Genomic DNA, 27,500 nt, shown 5'->3' on the forward strand with positions numbered 1-27,500 from the left:
AATTAAGTGTAAATATACAGCTGAGAGCTCTTCTAGGAGACAAAATAATAGTACATGTTTTGTACATGTTACGTTTAAAAATGTGTCTTATCTTGGTATAATCTCTGAATAAGTTCAAAAGAAACGTCCTTAATGTAGTTAGTTATTAGATGAGGATCAGGTAAGGCCCTGGTCTGACTCCAGACCGTGTTAAAGACGAAACCCGTCCAGTATGAGAATGCGTGAGTTCATCTAATTGTCACTGCAGGGAAACAGGTTTTCCCTACGGGAACGTCTTTATTCTTTATTCGGATCCCCGTCAGCTTCCACAAAGTGCTCCCTGGTGTTCCTGGGTCCCACGCTAAAAGCAGTGAAAACAAACAACAATTTAAAATCACACAGTAGCAATAAAGCAAGCCAAACATAAAGATCAGAGAATAAGTCTCGACGTATGAGCAGATGGACAGTTTGAAATGAAAACATCAAAATAAAAACAATCAGAAAGGTTCCAAAACAGCAAAAAGTCAAATATCGTCTACGTGAGATTCACCGGTTTTTGTTTCAGCGACCTTTTGAAAGAAAATCTACTTTACCGCGTCTGATGATCCAGACAGAAGAAGCTCTACAGTTCTCCGAATATAACCAGTGCTCGGACTTGAAACCACCAGGTGACCGGTGCTCGCTTGATGTGTATTATACAAAAACCAGTTTATACGAGTTCACAAAGCGAGTGCGGTGTATTATTCCAACAGTTTTTAAAAGTTAAGAATGAGACAGAAACAAAAGAAATATGGAGCCATGAGGCGCTTTAAGCTGCTGATGGTTAACCCTTGATTGTTGCCTCTCCCTCACGTTGACGCCTGAGCGTCCTCTGACCCGTCTCTCGTCTCTCGTCTCCGTCTCCACGCTCAGATACCTGCAGGAGGTTGGATACACAGACACCATCCTGGATGTGAAGTCTCAGAGAGTGAGAGCGCTGCTCGGTCTGACCGGAGACTCGGGAGAGAAACCTTCAGAGAAGAAAGCCGAACCGATGGTCAACGGCACCGAACCGTCCTCCCTGAAGGACAGCGGCATGGTCAGGTACGAGACGAGGCCGTAGTGATAACAACGGTATTGCACTGTATTTATACGTTACCTGTTACTGTCACTAATCCAGTGATGGCCTCCCTGCCTTTACCACCAGACTCACCTCTTCCCTTCACTCTTTCCTCCCAGCAAACCCGACATGTCCGACTCGGCCACCGTGTTAGAGGCCTTCAAGTTCATAGAGAGCGCCGCAGCAGAATTCAGCGACGAGGACGAGGAGGAGGACAGCGAAGGCAGGGACAAGACCATCTTAGACCTGGCTACCGTAAGACATTAACACACAACCGAACAGGATACTGAGACTTAATCAAATGAGAAGGATTGTCACAATAAAATCAGAGATGTGATAACTTTGACATAAATAATCCTGTTACGTCACAATGATGTGATGTAAAAGCAAACCGCAGCTCTTAATGTGTAAACTAAAATAGACCAGAATTCACGTGCAGTTGTAAAAGCAATGCATCGTTTGGGAGTATGGTTTATGTGAGCATTTATGTGACGTATAAACATAAGATGCAGTGGTTTTATGGCTCCACCTGATATTCTGTTGGCAGACCGGTCGTTTCCTGTCTGATGGTGTCAGCTCTGAGAGCCGGATTTTGAATCGTCGTCCTCATTTTTATAACTTTTTTTTTTTTAAAAACAGATGGTGAGGAAGAAACAGTCGTCCACCCCTTCTTCCACGACCTCTGACCTCAGCGACGACCCCGACACGGAGGAGGCTCTGAAGGGTTTCGATTTCTTGGCGAGTCCGGACGAGCTGGATGGATCACCCGAGTCCAGGAGTGGGGAGGACAGCGGAGAGTGGGGTGAGACAAGGGGGGACAAGGGGTTTCTGATTATTTGGGAATCATTGTGGAAACATGTGAGTTTGTCTTTTAAACCAAACGGCGGCAGGTTTCAGTGACTGGTGGGAAATTAAATCCAGAAGACATTTATCTAGTAAACATGGATCAACATGACCTTTTTTTTTTATTTTTATTAAATACTTACCAACAAAAAAAGGGTCACGTTAAGTGTTTACAGCTGATAGTTGGTGGGCAAAAACATGAAAAAAACCACCAGTTTAAACCTGAAATCTTCTGATTTGGAGCAACTTTGTATAAATCTACATAAATCTGTCTCCTGCAGAGTAGAATACAAACACGTTATTGTAAACGAAATAAAACCAAATGGGTTTTGTGAATGGCCGCTCCTGCACCGACACGTTTCCTCTCTCTATATAAAGCTCTCTTTACAAAATAAAGTTCCCAGCTGGTGACCCGGCTGCCCCCGCAGTTTACATAAAGTCCCCCCTTTTTCTACCGTTACTTAGCAACGCATTCGGTGTCATTTGGCCGAAGACAAAAAGGATCCCCACGCAGTTAGTGACTCAACGCTTCGCCGTCCAGATAGTTGTAAAGCAGCGCTGACTCAGTGCAGCAGGTCCCAACACACACACTCAGTTGTCGAGGCGTTAAAGCCCGAGAGGAAGCTTTTTCCTTTGTGGATTTCTCTATTTTCAAAAGCTGTATCTTTTTATTTTGAGCTTTGCAACAATCATGTGGTGTTGCAGTTGCTTCCCGTCACAGGCGGCGATAATAAAGCCAGCTGAACACAAACACAAAGGATGGTGGGAATCAGTCTCTGTGTTTGGCTGCGAGCCGCTGCGTTACGAAACAGATCTGTCGTTTCTGACTGAAGGCTTTTCGTCTTGAACCCACGCCACCTCCGCGACCCGACACGTCGCTCGCTCGTCGTCTCAGCTCGCGGTTATCGCGGCAGCAGTCGGCCCTGCGGACTCCCCCTCAGTGGGTTCTGCATGTTTCTCATCTTCGGATCTGCTCGTGTGCCCTTTGACCATCTGCAGTTTATTTTTATCACCGTTTCAGCTGTCGGGAAAAGTTGAAGGCGTTTTTCTGCCTGAACCTTCCTGAAGCGACAGCAGCTAAAACCGTATCTCCGTTTTTTATTTTTTCGCAACACTTTGACAGAGATGAGTTCTGCACCTGCCAACGAACGTCACCTACAGCTAAGGAGAGCAACAGCAGCAGGTTTCTGTTTGTAATGGCTGCTGTTGAGTGTGTTTGGGACCTCACATTTAACTCTTGAACCACCTCTTGGCAAAAACAGACTAATAAAGAATAAACCGTCTGCGTGTCACACTTACCTCCAGTGGAAACCAGATCCTGCAATAGAAATTCTGCTGCAGAGACTTTAAAGTCTTTCTGTCGCAGAACCTTCCCCATGAGAGACATGATCACCTTCCTGAAATGTTGTTTGCTTCACCGTTAAAGTGAGAAATTGTTGCTCTGCATCAACATTTCACCTCCAGACCTGCAGAGAGTTTATTTCAGCTACATTTGGATTCCAGTTGTTATTATTCATTTCTCAGTTTGTTGAATCTCTTCCTGTTTTGTCTTGTGTTCATTCGTGCTTCCACGTGAACTTTCTGTGCCTCTCTTATGCTCGTCATATTTCTTTGTTTGACATTAGCAGAGAGTTTGAGCCTGCTGCGTTGGTGTTTGGAGCCTCAGCAGAGTCAAAAATGAGTCATGAAGAACTGAGTATACGTGTTCATTAACATGGTTTCACTGTTCATTGCATGGTATTTATTAGCAGGAAACGGATACTAAGACAGTAGTAATAGTGTCTACAGTACTCGCACTACAGGCAACTTCATTCTTTTGGGTCTTATTTTTGTAGTTTTGGCCTCAGTTTAGCTGCAGAGGTTAAAGATTTCTGTTTGGAAGTGAAAATGAAGCATTAAAGCTTTTACTGGAGTCACGACGTGGTTAGCCTAGCTTAGCATAAAGACTGGATGCAGGGGGAAACGGCTAGCCTGGCTTTGTCCGGATTTCAAAAATACACCTACCAACACCCCTAAAGCTCACTTTGGACTCAGTTTGGACAGAACCAGGCTGCTAGCTGTTTCCCCCTGCTTCTGGTCTTTATGCTAAGCTAGGCTAACAGTGTCCTGATTTAACACACGCAGACACACTGATCTTCTCCCTCTCAAAAAGAAAGTGAAGAAGCGAATTTAAGTATTCATTTAAAGCAATATTACTTGAGTCTGTATTGCCGACACCTGTTGTCGCATTGGCGCTTCCAAACCAGCCGTTTGTGTTTGCGATGCCTCGTGGACTCACTTGTAAAGTCGAGTCTCTGCGACACCAAGTTATCAGACCTGAAAGAATTTACGGCCAAAACTACAACAGGACCAGGTTTTAAAAAAAAAAAGAAAAGAATCCTTCCTCCTCATCCCGTCTGCCTCAAAGTATATGTTCTGTAGTGCATCCAGACACTTACAACAGGTTTCTACCCCACCTTCCTCCTCCTCCTCCTCCTCCTCCTCCTCCTCCTCCTCCTCCTGCTGGCCTGTAGAGAAGGAAGAGCAGTCTCCTCTGGGTGAACTCGCCTGGGACGTGGACCAGGGACTGATAGCCCAGCTCAAGGAGCAGTACAGGAAGGAACGCAAGGGCAAGAAGGGGGTAAAGAGTAAGTCCTGTACCAGGCCTGCAGTCCATCCTCTCTCCTCTCTCTTTTTTGGTTTTGCTCCTCTGACTCTCTTTGTTGTTGTGTTGTCTCTGCTCTCGGTCTGTAAGGGCTCAACGGTGCCAGTGACAAGTATTTTAATCAGCATTTTACTTGGAACTTCAACGTTCATCAGTATCTAGAAAGCCCATTAGCTCACATTATTGCTGCTTAAAAATACTTTAAAGTCAAATTAGTTGTGCACAGGGTTAATGTTAGATATTTTATTGACTGACAGACTCGCAGCCTGTTGGTGTTTTTGAGCAGCTAAGACACAATCCACTTTTATTAAGTCTGAAAACACAGACGCCGGCTTCGGATGCTCTTCTACCGGATAGCGGCCTCGTTTTTTTCTTTGACTTGTGTTAGTTCTTATGAAACTAAAGCATGTTTGTTTATTATGTTGGTCAACACAATAGTCTGTCCATGTGATAAACATTTGATAAACAAATGATCTGTCCATCCTTCTGAGGTCCTGCAGTGAAGTCGCCGTCTAGCGGGTCCAGAAACTACAATGAGTAGCTCGTTGTTTTTCTGTGAATTCATTATTAAACGGAGCTGCTTTCCACCCTTTGACCATTTGTCTCACACACAGTGGTAAAATAAATAAATGACATGTTGGTGAGGCCTGCGCTGTCCCTGTTTACGTGTTTACAGGACTAAAAATAGAGCACGGGTAAACACTGCAGAGCCAGCGAGATAAAGAAATGAACGCCTAAATCCACCTCTTGTTCTGTATCTCGACGTGAGTTCAGGTTCATCCCACACAACAAGCCCAGTCTGTCCGAATGTTACAGCAAACACACATCCTGCCGCAGACCTCGTGTGAACAGAACATGCCTGAAGACCCGGATCAAGGATTCATGTGACGTGAACCTTAACTGACTCCATTTAGGTCGCGTGTAAACTGAAATTACAACAGTACCTTCATGATCCCTGACGTTACCGTCTTTAACAAATCCAAATGCTCAAATGTGTACATTTAACTTCTGAAATGTGACTTTCACATAAAGCTGTGGGCTCCGACTTTAACCCCTAAAATGGTCTCTTCTTCTTCGCTTTTAATTGCTGGCACACTTTTTAGTTTGGTGAGATCTCGTGTGACAGAAGCCACCTCAGCAGTCAGTATTAATGCACTGCGGCAGAAGGACCCGATAACTGCAGGACCTCAGTTTATTTCTACCAGCCCTGACCCGAATCATCTGCCTACCTGTTGAGCTAAAAATCTGTCAACCAATCCAGCGATGTCCCTCGCTCCCTCTGCCTTGTCTCAGCGTCTCTCTCCCCGGTTATTGTTGGAGTCGACTCTCTTCGCCCCTCGTCTGTGTCCCTGTTTTCTTTTTCATCTTCAGTCTTTTCTTTATATTTTCTGGATTCGTGTAGATTTCCTGAACCTCTGCACTTTTCCCAAAAGTCCCAAAGGAATGCGCTGACTTTAAACGTTGTTTCTGTTTCCAGTATTAAACACAAGTCTAATCCTTTAGTGCGTCATTTGAACCGTTAGAGTTTAACTCCATTTATAACACTAGAGAGATCTGTCACCCTTGTGTTTGTATAAGCAACAGTAATTGGCTTCACTTTAAATGGACTATGCTGTTGACATAATGGCACAGTCATACAGTTTTCTGATCTAACAACATCAGTGCATCTCTAATATCCCTGTTTGTCTTTGTGCAGATGAATTGTGCAGTTCACCAAACAGCAGCTGGTACATTTCATCTCTTTCCGTCATTGCAGCCGTTCGTGCAGAGATTCTTCTTATTTCTGTGTTTACTGTCACTTTGTTTCTCGGGTTTTATTTGCCTTCATCGTTTCTGCTCGATCCTCTGCAGAGCTGCTGCATCCATCTGCTGCTTTATCTCCATCCTTCATGCTGATTTAATTCTCTGTTTCTCACAATATGAACTCTTGAGACTTCTTTTGCCTTCACTTTGCTGATGTCTGTTTTTCATCTCTCTCTCTCTTCCAAACTCCCTTTCTTTACATTGTTCCCTGCCTTCTCCTGACTCCATGTTTCTGTTTCCTCCTCTGATTTTTCTCTCCCATCTTACGCCCTTCCTCCTCCTCCTCCTCCTCCTCCTCCTCCAGGACCAAACCGGTCTAAGCTCCAGGACATGCTGGCTAACCTGCGGGATGCTGAGGAGCATCCCTCCATGCAGCCGTCCGTGGCGCCTCCCTCCCGCCCCAGTGTACCCAGACTCAGTGAGCACGAAGTGGGGCGCCCTGAAGACGGTAACCTGCCCTCCTTCTCAATTCATTAGTCCATTATTCTACTTTTTTTCTGCACCAACTGTATAATAAGTGTCTTATGTGCACTTAAACATAGTGTTGGAGGTTCGTAAAGACGGTTTGAGGAGGTCCTGAAAGATGGGTCACGCAGTCTGGCAGGTTTTCCGTAACCCTGCTGCCTGTTTTGTCTCCGCAGAGGCGATGACTTTCCTGCCGTCGTCTGGGAAGTCGTTCATCCTGGGCAGAGTGGACGAGGCGGTTTCTAACGAGCTCGGACTGGGAGAACTGGCCGGACTGACGGTCGCCAACGAGGCTGACAGCCTGGCGTACGACGTGAGTAAAGCCGACACTTTACAGCGGACCGGAGGCAGAAAACACCGAAAAGTCTCTGAGAGCTCCCTCTCATGTGATATCGCTTTAATGAAAAATGGAAAATCACTTTGAAATGTTACTGCAAAAGGGAAGAAGACAATATGCCCCAGTTTGTTTTTTCTTTTCCTTTTTTTGAGCTTTTTATTTGAGCTATTCTAATTTTTCCATTTAATAGTTCAACATTTTATGAAAAACGCTTATTCGCTTTCTTTGGCGAAAGTTTAATGGGACTTCCTTGAGTCTTGGCGTCCCCGTGAGGTTGCTAGGCAACCATCAGAGACAAAAATAAACGTTCAAGGTATACGGTTTTAATCAGTGAGCTTCAGAGGCGTTGGTAGGTGGACTTTGTTACGTTTGGACAGAGCCAGGCTAGCTGTTTCCCCCTGTTTCCAGTCTTTATGCTAAGCTATGCTAAGCTAACCAGCTGCTGGCTGTAGCTTTATATTTACCTACAGATGTGGGCGTGGCATCAGTCTCCTCAGCTAACCCTCTGACAGAAAGGGAACAAGCGCATTTCCCAAAATGTCAAACTTTTCCTTTTAAGCTTTCAGCTGTTAATTTTAATATTTTTTTATTAAATATTTTTCAATCTCATTTACCTTTTTTATTTTGTGATATTCGTTTTGTCATAACAGTATTACATCTTTGCTTTTGATTTGTAACATTAAGGTTGGACTGTTTTAAAATTAAAAATATATAATTCTTTTACAACTTTCCCTTTTTTAATTTAGTTTTTGGGGTGAGACTTTCATCTTTACTTATCCACCTAATTCACTAAATGGGATTTCATCAAAGAAGCAGCACCTGAAGCTGAGACGCGGTGGCTTCGCTTTCAATTCTGACCGCAGTCTTTGTTTTCTCAGACAGAAAAATAAAGAAATTACAAATTATCTCCCGAACAGCAACAAATGGAAACTGGAGCAGAAATCAGAATCAGAAATACTTTATTGATCCCCGAAGGGAAACTCTTTGTTACAGCAGCTCGTCTTTACGTCAGTGCACACAGGAGAAAGTACTAGCAAACAATATAATACACTATAATACAGGTCCGAAAATAAATTTAGTACCAGGTGGGTATAAGTATAAAATAAGTGTGAAGTACAAAGTGGGTTTACAAGTTGATGATGATAATAATACGGTATAAAGTAATAGTGCATGAACTGTCAAGTTAAGTGCAGCTTATTTATAATGAGACGGAGGATATTGCACAGCAGTAATAGAGGTATGAATAATATCAATAAACAGGGAATTTTAAACTAGAATATTGCACAATTATTTCAGGTATTGCAGAGATGTTAATGATCAGTGTCCAGTTTAGTGACTTCGGGTCAAACAGACTGACACTTAGAGGGAGGAGTTAAAGAGTCTGATGGCCACAGGCAGGAATGACTTCCTGTGGCGCTCTGTGGTGCATTCTGGGAGGATGAGTCTTCCGCTGAAGGTGCTCCAGAGATGTTTTCGCTCGTGTGTGTCTTTGGTATTATTTAGTATAAAATGGCACACAGTTTGTTGACATTCACTGAGTTGTAAAGTACAAAAAGACCCTCCCTCCCTCAGATCACCAATAACAGCGACGCTCTGAGGAAGACCTGGAACCCAAAGTTCACCCTGCGGAGCCACTTTGACTCGGTCCGGAGTCTGGCCTTCCACCCGGTGGAGCCCGTCCTGGTCACCGCCTCCGAGGATCACACCCTCAAGCTGTGGAACCTCCAGAAGACGGCGCCCGCCAAGAAGTGAGAGTTTAAAATATGACTTTGATATTCAAATAATTTACCTCAACTAAATCTGAAACAGGCGGATATTAGAAACTTTATTTCTATGTTTTCTAATAATATATCTGATCAGATGTTTGTGAGAAGACGCCCAGTCTTCTGACGCGTGTTGATGCCGTTAATACAAACTCTGCTCTCGGTTTGAATCTTCCAGATGTGCTGCTTTAGATGTGGAGCCCATCTACACATTCAGAGCTCACAGGTGAGATCCTGTTCACCGGTTGGAGAAGGTTCTCAGCACTGCCTGAGTTTATCTTCGATCCTTCAACCAAATTAATGTGATACTCCTTATCGCACATCTGTTTTTGAGCAGTTAACATATTGTGATATCTGACTTGATTTATAGGCCAGAGGTTGAGCTCAGCACCAGGACATATATAATATAAACATACTACCAGGTTTAAGATAAATTTTGGGTTAATTCTGTGTTAATAAAAAAAAAAACAAAGTGAGCCAGAATTCACACAAATAACTATCAGTGAAAATCTGAGACTTTTAAAAGTCCAATCATAATTTCACGTCGCTTTAAAGGTCCTTTAAAGTCTCGTTTGAAGGCTTTAATGAAATCGCTTGCGAAGTGAAGTCTACTTATTCTTATTATTCGGATATTTGGGTTTGTAATGCTTCACGTAAAAGTTACACAAGATCAGTTATTAAAGTGAAAGATGTTTGCCTTCCTCGTGTAGCGGAGCCGTGCTGTGCGTCACCATGAGCTCCAGTGGTGAGCAGTGCTTCAGTGGGGGGGTGGACGGCACCATTCAGAGCTGGAACACCCCCAACCCCAACATCGACCCCTACGACTCATATGGTACGTTCCAGTTTGGCCTGCCAAAAAGAAGTTAGTGCTGCAAATGTGTTTTTGACACCTCATCACTGTTCTGTGCGTCATGGTTTTGGCAGAGCCCTCTGTCCTGCGGGGGGCGCTGTGCGGCCACACAGACTCGGTGTGGGGTCTGGTCTACAGCTCGGCCCACCGTCGCCTCCTCTCCTGCTCGGCTGATGGGACGGTCCGGCTGTGGAACGCCGCCGACATCTCGCCGTCTCTCGCTGTTTTCAGCGAGAGAGAAGGTGAGGAACTGCTCGTCATCAGTACCTTCGTTTGTTTTTGCCATGAAGCACTCAGATCCTCTGCTGCAGTGAAAGTGTGTGAGTGTAATCAGGAAAAAGTCCTTAAAGTATTAAAGCAGTGTCGTAAAAAAGGTTTCAGTCGTAGTCGTCTGGACACTGTTTTCAGAATCAAGACATTTCGGCTCCCATTTGAAAGTCATTCTCAATTGTGAAAATGGTCTGAGAACTCAGAAATTTAAGCTACTCTGTGTTGCTTAAGCCCCGCCCTCAGGAAGGAGTCTACCTGAGTGTCTGCTGTTTACTCTGCCTAGTTTCACCTGAAACTGACCTAATAGTTTCCATGATGGCCCAGTAATCAGTAATCAGGCCTGTTGTTTTCTGGCTGCACCTCCCTCATCACTGTTAAGTACCTGATTAGCATGTGATCGGCGTGACCAAGGTGCTAATACACTGTGGTAGACTTTGGGCAGATTGAATCTCAGACCACCATTTCTGTTCAAAGAGGGGTTTTCTTTTTTCACAAAAATGGCTTCTTCTGACTACGACTGAAACCTTTTCTACGATAGATCACTCCTGGACGAATGAGGGACTACACCATCTTATTAAAGCAGTGCAGCGTCCCTGTGGCTGCTGTGCTGTTATATATTCTATCATCAGGTTATTATTCCTCGTGCATTAATGTAAAGCAGGATGTTGCTGCTGCAGCTGGTGGAGCTGGAGCTCATGTTGAACCGGTTTGTATCGGACTGCAGCTGATGATGCTTTTCATTCTGGATCCATCTGCCGATTCTTTTCTCCATCGATCGGTTTGGAAAACTGGTGAAAACGGTGAGAAACGCCGTCACGACGACCCAGAGCCCAAAGTGACGCCTTCACCGTGTCGTCGTGTCCGACCGACAGTCCAAAGCTCGACGTTATTAACAAACATCACAGTTATTACAGTCGTTCAGAGGAAAAGCAGCAGATCTGCACATCTGAGGAGCTGCAGCCAGGAAGTGATTTTACACGAAAAATGACTTCAACAATTAGCAAAACAAAGTTGCCGATTAATTTTCTGTCAATCGACTAACCGTTTCAGCTGCGCTTGTATAAACTGTTATACTGTGACACAAGATATAACAAAGTAACTAAAGCTGTCAGATAAATGTAGTGGAGCAAAAAGGACAGTATTTCCCTCTGAAGTGTGGCGGAGCGGAAGCAGAAAGTGGCATGAAAAGAAAATACTACAGTAAAGTATAAGTACCTCAAAATTGCACTTAAGTACAGTACATGAGTAAATGTACTCAGTTACATTCCACCACTAGAAATCAGTATCAGTCGGTCCGTGAGTCCAACACATGAAACCTCTTAACTGTCAGTCGGACGTCATGAACTTCACACATTCATGGTCCTCGGAGGACGAACCCTAATGACGTTTCATCTTAGTTTCGTGATAGGAAACCTCTAAAAGTAATGATTAGGGCTGCAACTAACAATTAATTTCATTATCGATTCATCTGATGTTTATTTTCTGGATTAATCGATTTTAATCTTTTGGTCAATAACATGTCCGAAAAAACATGTCATTAATATTTTCTAAAGTCCAGGTTGACGTATTAAAACAGCTTGTTTTGTCCAGCCGACAGTCAGAAACCCAAAGAAATTCAATAGATTCTCATTTGAGAAGCTTGAACATGAATTTTTGCTATTTCTGCTCAAAAAAGAACTTTTGCTTTTATTAAAATTGTTCCCAGTTAATTTTCAGTCCCTTGACTAATTGAATAATTGACTGATTGTTTCAGCTCTACGAATGACTTAGCTCTGCTATTGCTTTACTGTTAACATAGCATGCTAACACGCTAACACATGCAAAAGGTAACATTTAAGGTGTTAGCAAGCTGAAATGCTAAACATTCGATACCGAACATGTACTTAGTATACTAACATGTTAAAATGCTGAAGCTCAACATGTTTACATCCAACTGTTCACATGTAAAAGCTGTTCTTTGAGCTGAACACTATGTTAGCATGCTAAGATGCTAACATTGCTAAATGAACACACCACACCAGCGGCCGTTTCAGCTCAATTTGTTCTAATTTTTACAAACATCAGAGTAGATTATTAATTTATTTTTTCTCCTTTTTAATACATTTGATTTTTCAGATTTGAAACAAAACATAGAAACGGTAATTATTTTTTCCATTCGCTCCGTATTTAAAGAGTTTGTCTGCTGTCTGTGTCTGTCAGAGCTGGGAGTCCCGACCTCGGTGGACCTGGTGAGCAGCGATCCGGCTTACATGGTGACGTCTTTCACCACCGGCCACATCGGACTCTTCAACATGGAGACGCAGCAGCTCGTCCTGAAGCTGGAGTCGGCCGGCCCGCCGGGTAAGTCAACCGACCAATCGCAATCCAAATTTGGTTCCTGTCTGATGTGATTACTACATCTCCACCTGATAATTAGAGCACAGAGAGGCTCCTCAGAGCTGCTTTTATATCAGAAAGTCACTAAATCAAGTCCAGCCAGATTCTCCGTCTCCTTTATTTTCTGATCAGATACGATATTTCCATATTTAAAATCCTGATTTTGTTAATTTTATACTGTATTTAGTTTAGTTCTTGTATGACTCTTTCTTTAAAGACACTGTTAAACAGAAGATCAATGATGTCTTTCTACAAATTTCTGTTGGCATTATTCTGTATTTTTTTTTAATTGTCAAAAAATCTCACGAAGAGACCAAAACCAACAGCGTGTCAGTCCGTCTCTCAACACTGACTTCCTGTCTGTGGCTCTCAGCTCCGAGCCCATTGGTTCCTACTGAAGATCTTTAAAAACATAGTTTCCTGTTTAAAAAGGCTCAGTAGTTTCCTCAAACAGCTGCTCGCTGTAGTTTTTATCAAACAGGAGGAAACAGTGCATCTGTTGGGGACTATTTCCAGCGGCGGATGAATCCACATGTGGTGCTGTAGTGAGTGTTTGGGGCAGCAGGACGGTGTGTGTGGGGCGGAGGCAGAATAAACTACAGTGTGTGTGTTCGTGGTGATGAAGGAACATGTGACCCAGAGCAGCAGAGCGGCTCGCTGATGTGTTTTAACAGTTTCTGGACAACGATGGAGGAAGAAGATCCACCAGGCTGTGATTCACACACACACACACACACACACCTGTTAGCAGAGACGTTCATGATGGTTTGGTGTTTTTATGGGGTTTGTTGACAATAAGAAAAATATTATATTAAAGCGTGAAACATTTCAGAGGAGCTATTGGCAGAAATGGAATATAATATTTATAAGCATGTTTACATAAGTGAATAAATACCTGAAAAAACCTTAGAATAAGCAGTTTATATCTACAGAGGGAGCGGGTCCCCTTCCACGGAGGCCGCCATGTTGCTCCGCCATGTTTCTACAGGAGCCCAGAACGGACAAACCAAACACCGGCTCTAGACGGGGCCGTTTGCGTTTTTCACGAGTTTCGTGGCCACCGTAGTTTCTCCTACGCGCTTGGAAGGGGAGGGTGAGGCGAGCGGTGTTGAAATGGCTGCAAACTGCAATTTCGCCGCTAGATGCCACTAAATCCTCCACGCTGGGCCTTTAATATTAGATTCATAACTACTTTGGCATTTTTTCCTGCCAAGAAAAGAGAAACGTCTCCTTTAAGTCTCTGTGAGAGGAACCTTCTCTGACTAAGTGCTTTCAGTCGTGATGGACTGAAGATTTGTTGGTATTAAATGCTAATGCTGTCCTTCTCCTGTCCGCCCCCCCCCCACGCAGAGGCTCCCTGCAAGATCAACAAAGTGCTGAGTCATCCCACGCTGCCAATCACCATCACAGCTCAGGAGGACCGGCACATCCAGTTCTTCGATAATAACACAGGTAACACACCTGCGGCTGCACAGGAGCCGCATTTAAAGGAACACTCCGCCCACTTCGCATGTCAGACTCTGTTTACTGCGTTTAATACTGTGAAAACCGTTGTACGGTGTCTTCCGCGGCTCGGCGGGAGTTTTGTCAAGCCTGAGAAAAATAACCCCCGATGACGTCATAGTGATGTCATCAGGGGTGTCTCAGAAAACCTGCGTTGCAAGCTGGAGGTGGAGTTTGAGAGACGCGGGTGTTTACAAGGCAGGGAGGCTCTAATGAAAGACGCTGCTGAGTTGCATCATGGGAAATGTAGGAGGTTTTTTTTGGAGCTAAAAGTCTGGATTTCTCTGCCTCTGCTGCTTCAGCTCTGTCACAGCTCCAACAAGCGAAACACTAAATCACCGTAGTACCACTTTAAGAGGTCGGATTAGAGACGAAGTGTTATTCGTCTGGATTCGTCAGAATATGATCTCGTTAACGCTGTGTTGGATTGTAAGTCAGAATTCGTGACTCGTGTTCGTGTTTTCTGAAAACACAGTTTGTGATGTTGACTCCATCAATGAACCTGTTTCCATGGTGGGAACATAACAGAAACTCAGAAAAGCTGTTGTAAAGTGTGTTTTATTTTAATCAAATTAATGAATTAATTAACAGAAACTAAACAACATGTATGGAGGCAGTACGAGTAGCTGATCCAGGAGTGTTTTACTGCTAAAATATTGTTACTCTCCTGCGGAAAAGGGGAGCGAGGGAGTGAAGTGTCTCATTGTGAGTTACCATATTTTATATTTTCTCTTCATCAGACTCATGAAAATAATTTTTATTCTGTTTTGAATTGAAGGTAAACTGATCCACTCGATGGTCGCCCACCTGGACTCCGTCACGAGTCTCGCTGTGGATCCAAACGGACTGTACCTCATGTCTGGAAGTGAGTACTCAGCCGCACGCCGTCTGATGGATTAATAACAAATATAATATTCGATATATATTCTAATTGATACACCAGTATTGTTCAGGGATGAATCACTTCAGTTCAAAATGTTGAATCCGCTCTTTCGCTCTCTGAGCAAGATGAGAAGATCGATCACAAAAATCCTCTGTTTGGTACATTTTCTCTTCCGCGGGGAAAACAAAAGACGTGCAGAAGAAAACAGTTTTGTTGTTTATTTAAAAAGATGTTAACATTTAATTGGTGGCACGTAGTAATTTAATAAAAAACAAGATTACAGCGCCTCCGTCTCCGAGCTAACGTGGGTCGGATCCGAGATTAACTCTAAAGAATCTCCCTTTTCTGTCTTTTCACAAATAAAATGAAGGTTTCACGAATCTGAAAGCGTGTTTTTTTACTGTGTTTCACAACTTGAAGTAGTGTAATGATGAAGTGCCGTCTCCTTTACTTTCCTCTTCGTTCTCAAATCCAAAGACAACTTGAGCCTCATTCATCTCAAATCCTTTGCGTTTGTACGTTTTGTTGTACAGAACAATAAAAAACTCAATAGACACTTTCAGAAGTAAAACAGAACTTTTATCGGTGCCAAATTTAAGAGAGAAAAACTTTATGAAATGTTTTGGCTTGTTTTCATTCCTGGCATTAATGGTTCAGGTGGATGTAAAACGTACTTTATGAGGCTGATTACAGTAAACCTGACGGAGTTTCGGCAACATCGTGACACAACTCGCCTTCCTCCGTCCTCATTGGCTCCCTCTCTCTCTCTCTCTCTCCCTCGCAGGTCACGACTGCTCGATCCGCCTGTGGAACATGGAGAGCAAGACGTGCATCCAGGAGTTCACCGCTCACCGCAAGAAGTCCGAGGAGTCGATCCACGACGTGGCGTTCCACCCCACCAAGTGCTACATCGGCAGCGCCGGGGCCGACGCGCTCGCTAAGGTCTTCGTATGACCCGAAAACCGGCCTGCAGCTGACGAGCGGCGTCACGGAGAGGAAACGCTGAGATGGAAGAGGGTGGAGTCCGTCTCCACTTCTGAGTCTGGATGAGGAAGCAGAAAACTGAAGGTGACAGTGACCCGGACCGCTCCTTTAAGATTTGTCAAATATTTGTCCCACCCACGCCCCACGCCCCCCTCTCTCTTCGGACTTAGGCTGGCCCGGGTCCCGAAACAAACAAACCTCTGGATAAGACGATGAATGAAACAGGAAGTGGCAGAAAATAAAAGCAGGATCTCTCGGTACATTTAACTAAAGCTGGAATCTTTTCTTCTTTCTTTAACAGATAAAAACTCGCTAACCCCAAACACGCCCGTAAGCCGCCCGTCGTTCATGATAAGGTGCCTTTTTTCTCCAGAACAGAAAATTCTTTTAGGTGTTGAGGAAAATTGATTTTGTGCATCAGAAGAGCGGCCAGGTCAACGTTTCCTCTTTCAAAATAAGCAGAGTAACGAGCCAAAAGATTCGCTCAGATCCGAATGTTTCATGATCTTATCCCACATGTGGAGACGGAGCCGCTGAAGATGGCCGCCGACTCGCCGCGGGGGACTCGGTGGATTTTTGCTTTTGAATTAATTTGGTGTGATTTTATTATTTTCTGTTATAAAAAAAAAAAAAAAACTTTAAGCTGTGCCTGCAGCCTGAAGAAGACTTGGGTCGGCCACGAGGACAAAGTTTCATCCTGTAAACGCCCACGCAGGCGGTAAGAGGTCAAAGGTCATGACCCTGAGCTGCTCTGGAGTCAGCGCCTCAGATCACAAACACTTGAAAGGTTTCATTTCCAGATGAGATGGTTTAGACACTTCACTGAAACGAGGATTCGCCGCTGTGCGTTTGCGTTTCCGTGTAGCGATCGGCCGGAACAGACGCAGCAAAATTCATTCACGCGCCCTCACAAAGCAGCTCGTGCTAGAAGTTTGGTGACATAGTGACGAGTGCTGCCGGTCGCTAACGAGACAAAACGTTCACACTAACGTAAACGTAGCTCCCGTCTCACGTAACCCTGCTCCGGCAGGGCGTGGTTACGTGAAACGGCCAGGTGTCGTAATGCAGTAATCCATGTAGTTAAAACAGGCGGTTAAAAAGGTTAAACATTATAAATCCAGAAACATTTCATTTGTTTGTTTTTGTGTATTTAAAAAAACGAGGTTCAGTGACCAATAGAGGCCAGAAGGTGGCAGTAATGATTCAGCCAGAGTTGCGGACATGAGAGGACTTAGCTAACACGAGAGACGCGTCAACAGTTTGTGCAGTGAAGAGGGGGAACGTTGAAACGTCAGCAGCGTGCGAGTGCTCAGCATGCAAACATAATGGGGACCCACTCGCAAAAACATAGTTCCTCTAGTGGTCAGACTCTGCACGGGGGACCTTTAACTCCCCATCGAGTTCCTTCGGTCCCGATTAATGAGCAGAGTCCGATCTGATATCCGATGCGCACTCGAGCTGCAGCCTGGAAATGAGGTCAGGCGGAGCTCGACTCGTCCTGGAAGAACCGCTTGTGCTCCGTAGTTAAATAGTAAAAATGACGAATACATTCAGCGCAGCAGAGGATGATTAAAGATCTAACAGCTGCAGACGACGGGAGCTTCTTGATCCAAATACTGAAGTTCCCGCTTCAAAACTACTCCGTTTACTTATTGATCTGATATGAATACGAGTTTCACTGAGAGACAGCGATCGGCCGATCGTTGAACTAGAGAAGACGTATCGCTCTGTTGATATTCTTGGAGCAACAGTAACGCGTTCAGACACTGATCCGACGCAGATGAATTAGCTGGGAGTTCTTTCATTTCTGCACATCGAGCCGTGGTGTGTCGGGAACTCGAGAAAAGCTTTAAAATGTCTCGGGTGAGTTCAGGTGTAGCAGGTGTTTGGCAGCGTGTCAGTTTCCACGATGCTTTGGTGTAATAGAGATTTTAAAGTCCGCACAGGTTCACATTCACACCTGAGACGGTGTAGTCCCTCATTCGTCCAGGAGCGTTCCATGGTAGAAAAGGTTTCAGTCGTAGTCGTCTGGACACTGTTTTCAGAATCAAGACGTTTCGGCTCCCATCCGGAAGTCATTCTCAATTGTGAAAATGGTCTGAGAACTCAGAAATTGAAGCTACTCTGTGTTGCTTAAGCCCCGCCCTCAGGGAGGAGTCTACCTGAGTATCTGTTAATAGCTAGTTTCACCTGAAACTGACCTAATAGTTTCCATGATGGCCCAGTAATCAGTAATCAGGCCTATTGTTTTCTGGCTGCACCTCCCTCATCACTGTTAAGTACCTGATTAGCATGTGATTGGCGTGACCAAGGTGTTAATACACTGTGGTAAACGGTTGGCAAGTTGAATCTCAGACCACCATTTCTGTTCAAAGAGGGGTTTTCTTTTTTTCACAAAAATGGCTTCTTTGACTCCTCTGGTCCTCCTGGTCAAGCCAATCACATGCTAATCAGGTACTTAACAGTGATGAGGGAGGTGCAGCCAGAAAACAATAGGCCTGATTACTGATTACTGGGCCATCATGGAAACTATTAGGTCAGTTTCAGGTGAAACTAGGCAGGGTAATCAGCAGATACTCAGGTAGACTCCTCCCTGAGGGCGGGGCCTAAACAACACAGAGTAGCTTACATTTCTGAGTTCTCAGACCATTTTCACAATTGAGAATGACTTCCGGATGGGAGCCGAAACGTCTTGATTCTGAAAACAGCGTCCAGATGACTACGACTGAAACCTTTTCTACCATTCACACCTGAGCACCAAAAATGCACAAACACACCTCTTCTAGATCTTATCATCTGTTTCGAAGCCCGTACTGAAAGAAAGATGGACACTACAGAGGAGATGTTATCATTTAGAAATGAAACCCTTCGGTGTGTGTGGACGGCAGTGCTGTGACACGCTGTTAATGATAACTGTAATATAACTGTGCTGAGCCTCCACCTGTAAACACATCTGCTGTCATGTGACACTTTGATGGATCAAGTGAAGAGCTTCTCTCCAAACGAACGAATCTAGTAAGAGAGTAAGAGAAATATTTCAGGTGAATCGTTTCTCTTCCTCGCGGGTTTGTAAAACCTTTTGGATTGAATCTGTTCTGATTCGGGGGTTCTGATCAGCGTTGTGGCGGCGAGGCTCGGTTTGAAATCCTGCTGCTTGTTATTGTGTGTTTTTTTACAGTTGAAAGATCCTGACGAACCGCAGCCAGAAAACCCTGCGGTGACGCTTTTCTCATTTATTTGTTTTTCACTTTGATCATATAAAGTATTTATTATTACTTTAAAACGCCAAATTAAAGCCAAAATATTCAGCCAAGACGACGAGATGCTTCCTACTAAACCTGGCAGTTGTCGTTGCTAATGCTAATTAGCTCGTTTTGTTGTAAAATAACAACAGTGCAACACTTTATATTAAGTAACACCTGTTTAGCTCCCAAACCGCACACACGCTCCCCTCCAGATTTGTACATGCTTTATATGCTGACCGCCTGAAAATATTGTATTTTGTGTAATTATTATTATTATTTGGAGCAATTACTAGTTTTTTAAACGACTCTTTGTGTTTGGTGGCAGACTTGTAAGATACAGGTAGATATTTTTATTTTTTTTTTTAAAGACGTATTCTCTGTTTTACTTGAAAAGTGAAGTTTATTCCTTTGGGGTTTCCGCTGGTGTTGTAAGAAGTACATGTACAGGACTTTACCTCTCAGCACTACATAACACTTTTTTGCTTTTTACCAAATTATCATCTCAGAAACGCAGCTGTGTCCCTGCGACGGTGGGAAGCTTTGTGGGTTGCTTTTCTTTTAACGTAAATTGAAACGGTGTAAAAAGGGTAAACAGATATGTGTACAGTTTTTAAGTATTAAAGCAGATCTATTTATAAGCCTGGTGTAATTAAGGTAAAAATTTAACCGCAAAGTGAAAGTGAACAAATAGTTTACCGACTTCTGCGTGAGCCGAACGATCAAACATTATTTGTGTGAAAAGTAAACACGCAGCAAAGTTAGTGGCTGCAGTTTAAATTCAGCTTTCCTGTAAAATTATGTAGAAAATGATTGGAGTCTGGTTGTTTTGGTCAGTAACAGAAACGTAATTTTGGAGCGGACTGTTCCTTTAAAAGGCCTGTTTTAACGTGACCGAGACTTTCTCATTATTTTAACCTTAATTCTGGCACGTTTTTTAAAAAAAATGTCTGCATCCAAAGCTTTAACGTCACATCGGTGAAGAAAACAGCGAGAGAGTCAGTTCGGGTTCATCCGACAGTTTTCTTAGATATTGTCCGCGCTAAGCCAGCTGATTTGTAAGCATGAAGACGACGTGCGTCCACAGTTTCCTGGTTGTTTTCATAAAGAAAGTTACCGCCAAGTTAAAGCGCCGTTTCTCTCGCCCACATTTATCCACTCTGCTTTCGAAAAGTTGCATCAACCAATCAGCTTGATGGACTCGCAGGGGCAGATTTGGGAGAAACACAATTACCCATAACACCCTGCAATGCTGGTGTGCGTTTACATGACGAAAACCGGATCTACGGCAGTGGTTCCCAACCTGCGGTGTGGGGACTCCTCTTAGAGCGCAGGTGTCAAACTCTGGCCCGCGAGGCAAAACCAGATGACTACTAGAGCTGGCCCGCCGGTATTATACAGCGCATTCACCGCTAACACTACAAATCCCATAATGCTCTGCTGTTGTTTTGGCGCGTCGATCACGACAGGACCCAGAAACGCCCTCTCCTCGACCTCGTGCTACACCTGTCAGATAGGTGTTCGGATGTAATTCAATAAATTATTAATTTCCCTATATTTTTGTCGGAATAAAAACATTAAAAACATTTTTTTTAATCTTTTTATAAAAGAAATTGCATCATATAGAAAACTATACGTAAAAATAATATCAAAAATAAATATATTTTACGTTGAAATTTCAAGTTCAAATTAAAATATTTTCATTTCCCTATAATGTTGTCTGTATATTGTACGATAATAAGCGTCGCTTGTTCCATATTCAGCGTTAAAGCAAAACTTGTTTATATATTAAAAGGTTCATTTGTTCAATGTTGGCCCGCGACTTTGTTCAAGTTTTAAATTTTGGCCCGCTGAGTATTTGAGGACCTAAAGGGTCGCGAGATGATTTAAAAAAAGAGACGAAATAAGAAAACAGCATTTATTTTATCTGCCTTTTCTCTTAATATTTGCTTTTATATCGTCAGATACTCGGACTCCCTCGGGCCTCGTGAAACCGCTGAAACGCGGCGCTTTGAGAACGAGGGGAGCGCGAGCCTCCGGTTGAACCCGCGGCGACGGCTCACCGGTAGTGACCGGAAACGTTAAAGGGACGCAGGAAACGAGCTTTTAAGCGACAGAAACAGACTTGCGATGACTTCTGTTCACGGCAGCCCGAACGAAAGAAAAGCCTACAGGAAATAAAGGTGGTTTGTTTTTTTTTGCTTCGTATTTTATTTTCACACTCAAATAATCGGACGAGAAGTGAACCAGAATCAGTAAAGCTAAATAATACCAGACTCCACTCGCATCTGTCTCCTTTATTTCACTTTCAGAGCAACAGAATCAGCGTGTTTGCCAATAATTTAACCTCATATTACATTTTGATTGGAAAACCATTGATTATAGCGCGGCTCGGTATACGAGCGTTGGACGTCGCTCGCGCTACGTCAGCAGTAACACCAGCAGTGATCACCGGCAGTGATCACCGGCAGTAACACCGGTAGTGATCACCGGCAGTGATCACCGGCAGTAACACCGGCAGTGATCACCGGCAGTGATCACCGGCAGTGATCACCGGCAGTAACACCGGCAGTGATCACCGGCAGTAACACCGGTAGTGATCACCGGCAGTGATCACCGGCAGTGATCACCGGCAGTAACACCGGCAGTATCACCGGCAGTGATCACCGGCAGTAACACCGGCAGTGATCACCGGCAGTGATCACCGGCAGTGATCACCGGCAGTAACACCGGCAGTAACACCGGCAGTGATCACCGGCAGTAACACCGGCAGTATCACCGGCAGTGATCACCGGCAGTGATCACCGGCAGTAACACCAGCAGTGATCACCGGCAGTGATCACCGGCAGTAACACCGGTAGTATCACCGGCAGTGATCACCGGCAGTAACACCGGCAGTGATCACCGGCAGTGATCACCGGCAGTGATCACCGGCAGTAACACCGGCAGTAACACCGGCAGTGATCACCGGCAGTAACACCGGCAGTGATCACCGGCAGTGATCACCGGCAGTGATCACCGGCAGTGATCACCGGTAGTGATGCAGGCAGCTGAACTGTCGCTCAGATTTCTGTTTCGTTGTCTTCAGTGGCCAAAAGCAGAGCTGAACCTCCGGCCTCGTCCGGTCCGGTTCGCCTGTAAATTGTTGTTGTTCCTTTAACGTGCACAGTGAAACTGCTGAGGAGAGAGTGTCGACGCTAATCTGGCTGTACATAAAGAACAAACACGTGTTGGTTTCTTTTTTCTTTGTTGTTCTTTGTTTTGAACAAAAAATGGGAGAGTGACGGATTTATCAGTAACAACAATAAAGAAATATGTTGTATATCACGATGGTGACGAGTTTGTTTATTCTAACACCGACACGGATGCTGTTGTTTGTTTGTTTACAGCTTTACATATTTGATATAATAATAATAAAACTTTATTTATAGAGCACTTAGCAAAACTAAGTACAAAGTGCTTCACAACAAGAGAAATAAAACACCACAGTGAATGATGAAATATAAAGAAATAAAACACATAAAAAGCAATAAAATAAACAGTTCAGGTAAAATCAGGATCTGCTTTCAGATAAAAATGTGTTTTGAGACGAGACTTAAACGAAGACGCTGACTCAGACAGCCTGATGTCTTCGGGCAGGTTGTTCCAGATCCTCGGGGCCCTGATGGCCAAAGCTCTGTCCCCCTTAGTTTCCATCCTGGACTCAGGAACAGACAGGAGACCCCTGCCCGAAGATCTCAGACTACCTGAAGGTTCATAAGGGATTACAAGGTCTAAAATATAGTCTGGAGCCATGAAGAGCCTTAAAAGGAATCAACAAGATCTTAAAATCAGTCCTGAAACCAACAGGGAGCCGATGTAAAGAGGCTGAACCAGGTGTGACGTGGTCGCACCTCTCGGTCCTGAGTCCTGTACAGTCTGCAGGCGTTTCACAGTTTTTGCAGCAACACACACTCGGCTGCACGCTGGGACGACGACTCAGTCTTTATTTGTAGTAAGTAAGAAAACAATCAAACGAAGCGTTAACAGAAACTGTTGCTGGTGAGATTTAAAAAAAAAAATAAACGATTAGAATTCGATCAATGAAAGACATTAGCATAAACAACCATTAATTATACGTACTGACAATAAAATAAACATGTCAGTTGCATTAATAATATCATTATCACATTAACAAATTATAATTGTTTTTAAAAGAAATTAAAAATGCTAAACAACGACTTCACAAGGCAGAGACGGGCATGAGAGGATTTAACTGACTGAACAACGTGCACAAATAACCTCATTCAGTACGTTCAGAGTAAACAAGCGTCTCGTGTGTCTGTGGAAGGATTCTTCTGATTTCACTGTGAATACATTTATACACTTTTAATTAATTAATTCTTATGAATAGGCACATTTAACAGGACGTCACTCTATACCGATTAAATGAAGAAGTAATGGTTTTAAGTCATTTTTCCACCAGTGTGTTTAAAAAAAAAAAAGATCAAAAATACAAAATTACATTTGCGACAAAGCACAATGAGAAATGAAAACAAAATATAATTATTACAGATAGTTAGAAGTATTAATCTAAAATAAAAGTTTTATTATTGCATTACAGGCCGGAGTGTAATTCGTGTCCGGCCTGCAGGTGGCAGCGGCGCGCCGTCACTGCGGCGATTCTGCCGTAAACATTAGCAGCAGAAGAAGAAGAAGCTAGCTACTGTAAACAAAGCTGAGTCGGCAGTCTGTTAAACAACTATAAAACTACCCGATGCGATGAGAAGATATGATCATAAATACTTCTGCGTAACACTAAAGTAAGTGGAAACTGAATTAGTCACCAAGTAGCTTAACGTTGACCGAGAAATGAACTCGCAAAATGACATTGCAGTTAGCTAACTAACTAGCATAAACATGCTAAAGTTAAGACTAAAAGATAGCTCTGGGGTTTGGACTCGTTAACTTTTAGTTCCAGACTCCAGTGGCGTGACTGCACATTATCTGAGTGTTGAGGTATTTCAGTCTTGTAAGGTTTGATTGATGTAACGTTAAGCAAACAAAGTGTTGTAAAGGACGATGTGTGGCTAGCTTGGCTAACGTCAAGTTAGCCCAGCAGGAGCGTAAAATCTCCAGATGTTATATTAGGCTTTGTTGCTCTTTTCAGTGCCCGAATATAAAGCACATTTCTCGGCAGTGCTGTCCAGCCTCTGCCGCTCAGACTTCCATGAGCAGCGGGAGCAGCAGTCCAGTCCAGTCCGGCCCCGGATCTGCCATGACCCGGCCTGCAGTCTGACTGTTAGATAATGGCTGCAGAGCTGTTTCCCACCAAGAAGCTGGTCCCCTCCGCCTCAGCGAGCAGCTCCACCTCCATCCAGCAGTACCAGCAGCAGAACCTGACCAACAACAACACCACCACCGCCGCACAGGGCTGCCGCAACTGGCAGGGCCTGTACCCGACCATCCGAGAGAGGTCAGTCTGAACCCCCAGATAAGGACGAGCTGTTTGACCCTGTGGAGGCTGCTGAGGAGAGCTCATGTGGTCTGCACAGGGTCCCACTGAGTTTCTGCACGTCCTGCACAGTGCAAGCATCAGTACTCATATGTTTAATATTCAAATCAATTACTAAGGGTTCTGATTTTCTCCTACGTTTGAAGTTTCAAAAATTACACTTTGGTGAAAAAGACCAGAGATGTTCGGTATGTGGAGCGCAGATTTCCTCCAGCTCAGCTGAAGTGTCCCGTCTGTGACCGAGCACGCCATCCTCCGCTCAGCTGTGAGAGATAGTACGAGACTTCAGTCGCGATCAGGCAGCCCTGTTACAGAGAGCTGGCCTCCTGAACAGGTCTTACACTGAACTGAAAGAAACCATTCAGATCAGCAACAGAGTGGACGTACCTTTAAAGTAAAATGTGATCGCTCGTTCACTGCTTGGCCCCACTGAAGTAAAAGTAACACGCTAAGTCAGTTTTATTTATAAATCCCAAGTTTGTCCCAGAGGACTTATTTAACCATGTAAAAGCTTTTCAGACACGTGCACAAGTTAAAGAAGTTGATTTAGTGCTGATTTACCTGTAAAACAATGGACGTCCGGAGGAGGTTTGGTGCCGCTTTTGTTGCTTTTGAGTTTCATTAAACAACACCTTGAATTTCGCGCACTGGATATACGAGTGTGCACATACAGAGAAGATGTTTTGTTTTGTTTTTCTGACAAAATGTTAACAAACTCTGTGTCCTTGAAGGAATTCAGTCATGTTCAACAATGAGACGATGGCAGATGTTCACTTTGTGGTCGGGCCGCCTGGCGGGACGCAGCGAGTACCAGGACATAAGGTAAAACCCCTCGCACGCTGCAGATCTGGGATCAGAGGGGGTTTGGTTTCCTGCACGCAGTCACTCAGGTTGAAAGGTAGGAACTCTGTGCAGCAGCACGTGGAGCCAGGACTCATAACACAGTTACGCCTGCTTGCTTTCCCAACACTGGAGACAACAGTTTAATCAGAGAAAGATGTCTCTTTTCTTTTTCTTCTGATTCATACGAGGCAAAGAGGCTGAAAAGTGGAAACAAGAAGAAATCGACATTAGCAGGGAGCAACTGTGGATGTTGAAAAAATATCTTTGCCCATTATATGAGAAGGTTACAGCTTACTTAACTTATCGTCTTGTAGTGACACAAATGAATAAGTTCGGTCATTAAATCAGCGTGCATCACGAGTCGCAGCTGTCAGATTTGTATAAGTGGAGATCTTGTCTCTTACGGCGTCCATGTTGTTCCTCTGCTCTGTCAGTACGTCCTGGCCGTCGGCAGCTCGGTGTTCCACGCCATGTTTTACGGAGAACTGGCCGAGGATCAGGACGAGATCCGGATCCCTGACGTGGAGCCTCCTTCGTTCCTGGCCATGTTGAAGTATGTCGACCTCCGTTCAGTGTTTATGGACTGTGGAGATTTAGCTTTGTCTGTATGGAAACACGCGACTCAAAAAAAATGAGTCAGTATACTTCTCAGATTAAAAAATACCAACAAAAGGTGTTAGACCTGATTTTATTGCACCGTAAAATGAGCAAAACTTAAATGCATTGTCTCAAGTTGATCCCGCCTTCTACCTTCTCAGATATATCTACTGTGATGAGATCGACCTGTGCGCTGACACCGTGCTCGCCACCCTCTACGCCGCCAAAAAGTACATCGTGCCTCACCTGGCCCGGGCCTGTGTCAACTTCCTGGAGACCAGCCTGAGCGCCAAGAACGCCTGCGTGCTGCTGTCTCAGAGCTGCCTGTTCGAGGAGCCCGACCTGACGCAGCGCTGCTGGGAGGTGATCGACGCTCAGGCCGAGCTCGCTCTGCGCTCCGAAGGCTTCTGCGACATCGACACCCAGACGCTGGAGAGCATCCTGCGGCGGGAGACGCTCAACGCCAAAGAGATGGTGGTGTTCGAGGCGGCGCTGAACTGGGCCGAGGCCGAGTGTCAACGGCAAGACCTGACGCCGACTATCGAGAACAAGCGCCTGATGCTGGGGAAGGCCATCTACCTGATCCGCATCCCCACCATGGCGCTGGAGGACTTCGCCAACGGGGCGGCGCAGTCCGGCGTGCTCACGCTCAACGAGACCAACGACATCTTCCTGTGGTACACCGCCGCCAACAAGCCCGAACTGTTGTTCTGCACCAAACCTCGTAAAGGCCTGGCGCCGCAGCGCTGCCACCGCTTCCAGTCCTGCGCCTACAGGAGCAACCAGTGGCGGTACCGAGGCCGCTGCGACAGCATCCAGTTCGCCGTGGACAAACGCGTCTTCATCGCCGGCTTCGGCCTGTACGGCTCCAGCTGCGGTTCGGCCGAGTACAGCGCCAAGATCGAGCTGAAGCGTCAGGGAGTGCCGATGGCCCAGAGGATCATCAAGTACTTCTCGGACGGCTCCAGCAGCACCTTCCCCGTGTGGTTCGACTACCCGGTGCAGATCGAGCCCGACACGTTCTACACCGCCAGCGTGGTGCTGGATGGCAACGAGCTCAGCTACTTCGGCCAGGAGGGCATGACAGAGGTGCAGTGCGGGAAAGTGACCTTCCAGTTCCAGTGCTCCTCGGACAGCACCAACGGCACCGGAGTGCAGGGAGGCCAGATCCCCGAACTCATCTTCTACGCCTGAGCCGGGCTCGTGCGAGGACGGCGCAGAGATTCCCGCTTCACTGCCACGTAGACTTTTACTTTGAAAGTGTGGAGACGGGTTCTCGGGACGCTGCTTGAGGAGGGAGCGACTCCTGGACGTGAGGACAGTTTGATTTAAAACGTGACAGACTGAAGCCTCGCATTCCTTCGCCGCCTCTGGCGTCGTTTTGTTTCACAGCTGCTGCTGCTGCCGTTGAGTCGCTGTTTCAGTTTATTGGTTAAAGGTAAAGCAGGAATTACACACTTCTATCAAAACACACGTATAGATTACGCAGACACAGCAGAGGCTGTCGAATGCGGTGAATTAAATA

At 44.8% G+C, this 27,500-nt stretch overlaps 2 protein-coding genes across 5 annotated transcripts in view; both read left to right on the forward strand.

The window, feature by feature from the left end:
* strn (striatin, calmodulin binding protein) overlaps positions 1-17,678 on the forward strand; it is a 56,419-nt gene extending 38,741 nt beyond the window's left edge. For 2 of the 3 annotated variants that reach the window (XM_044189332.1, XM_044189335.1), the window contains exons 5-18: positions 892-1,062; positions 1,198-1,333; positions 1,718-1,880; positions 4,435-4,548; positions 6,673-6,816; positions 7,010-7,146; positions 8,743-8,918; positions 9,112-9,159; positions 9,644-9,765; positions 9,858-10,025; positions 12,253-12,393; positions 13,780-13,881; positions 14,711-14,797; positions 15,600-17,678. In XM_044189332.1, the coding sequence (XP_044045267.1) occupies positions 892-1,062; positions 1,198-1,333; positions 1,718-1,880; positions 4,435-4,548; positions 6,673-6,816; positions 7,010-7,146; positions 8,743-8,918; positions 9,112-9,159; positions 9,644-9,765; positions 9,858-10,025; positions 12,253-12,393; positions 13,780-13,881; positions 14,711-14,797; positions 15,600-15,769 (1,879 nt within the window). In that variant the 3' untranslated portion in view covers positions 15,770-17,678. The remainder of the gene's footprint in view (positions 1-891; positions 1,063-1,197; positions 1,334-1,717; positions 1,881-4,434; positions 4,549-6,672; positions 6,817-7,009; positions 7,147-8,742; positions 8,919-9,111; positions 9,160-9,643; positions 9,766-9,857; positions 10,026-12,252; positions 12,394-13,779; positions 13,882-14,710; positions 14,798-15,599) is intronic. The other variant, XM_044189333.1, reaches the window with a different exon arrangement.
* A 5,969-nt stretch (positions 17,679-23,647) lies between these two features.
* Positions 23,648-27,500, forward strand: part of btbd3a (BTB (POZ) domain containing 3a) — a 5,232-nt gene continuing 1,379 nt past the window's right edge. Inside the window, exons 1-5 of one of the 2 annotated variants that reach the window (XM_044189390.1) lie at positions 23,648-23,843; positions 24,221-24,496; positions 25,267-25,357; positions 25,813-25,931; positions 26,137-27,500. The exon at positions 26,137-27,500 is cut by the window's right edge and continues 1,379 nt beyond it. In XM_044189390.1, the coding sequence (XP_044045325.1) occupies positions 24,330-24,496; positions 25,267-25,357; positions 25,813-25,931; positions 26,137-27,169 (1,410 nt within the window). In that variant the 5' untranslated portion in view covers positions 23,648-23,843; positions 24,221-24,329 and the 3' untranslated portion in view covers positions 27,170-27,500. Of the gene's footprint in view, positions 23,844-24,190; positions 24,497-25,266; positions 25,358-25,812; positions 25,932-26,136 lie in introns of both variants that reach the window. The other variant, XM_044189389.1, reaches the window with a different exon arrangement.

The sequence above is a fragment of the Siniperca chuatsi genome, linkage group LG3 (genome assembly GCF_020085105.1).
Source record: "Siniperca chuatsi isolate FFG_IHB_CAS linkage group LG3, ASM2008510v1, whole genome shotgun sequence".
NCBI lineage: Eukaryota > Metazoa > Chordata > Actinopteri > Centrarchiformes > Sinipercidae > Siniperca > Siniperca chuatsi.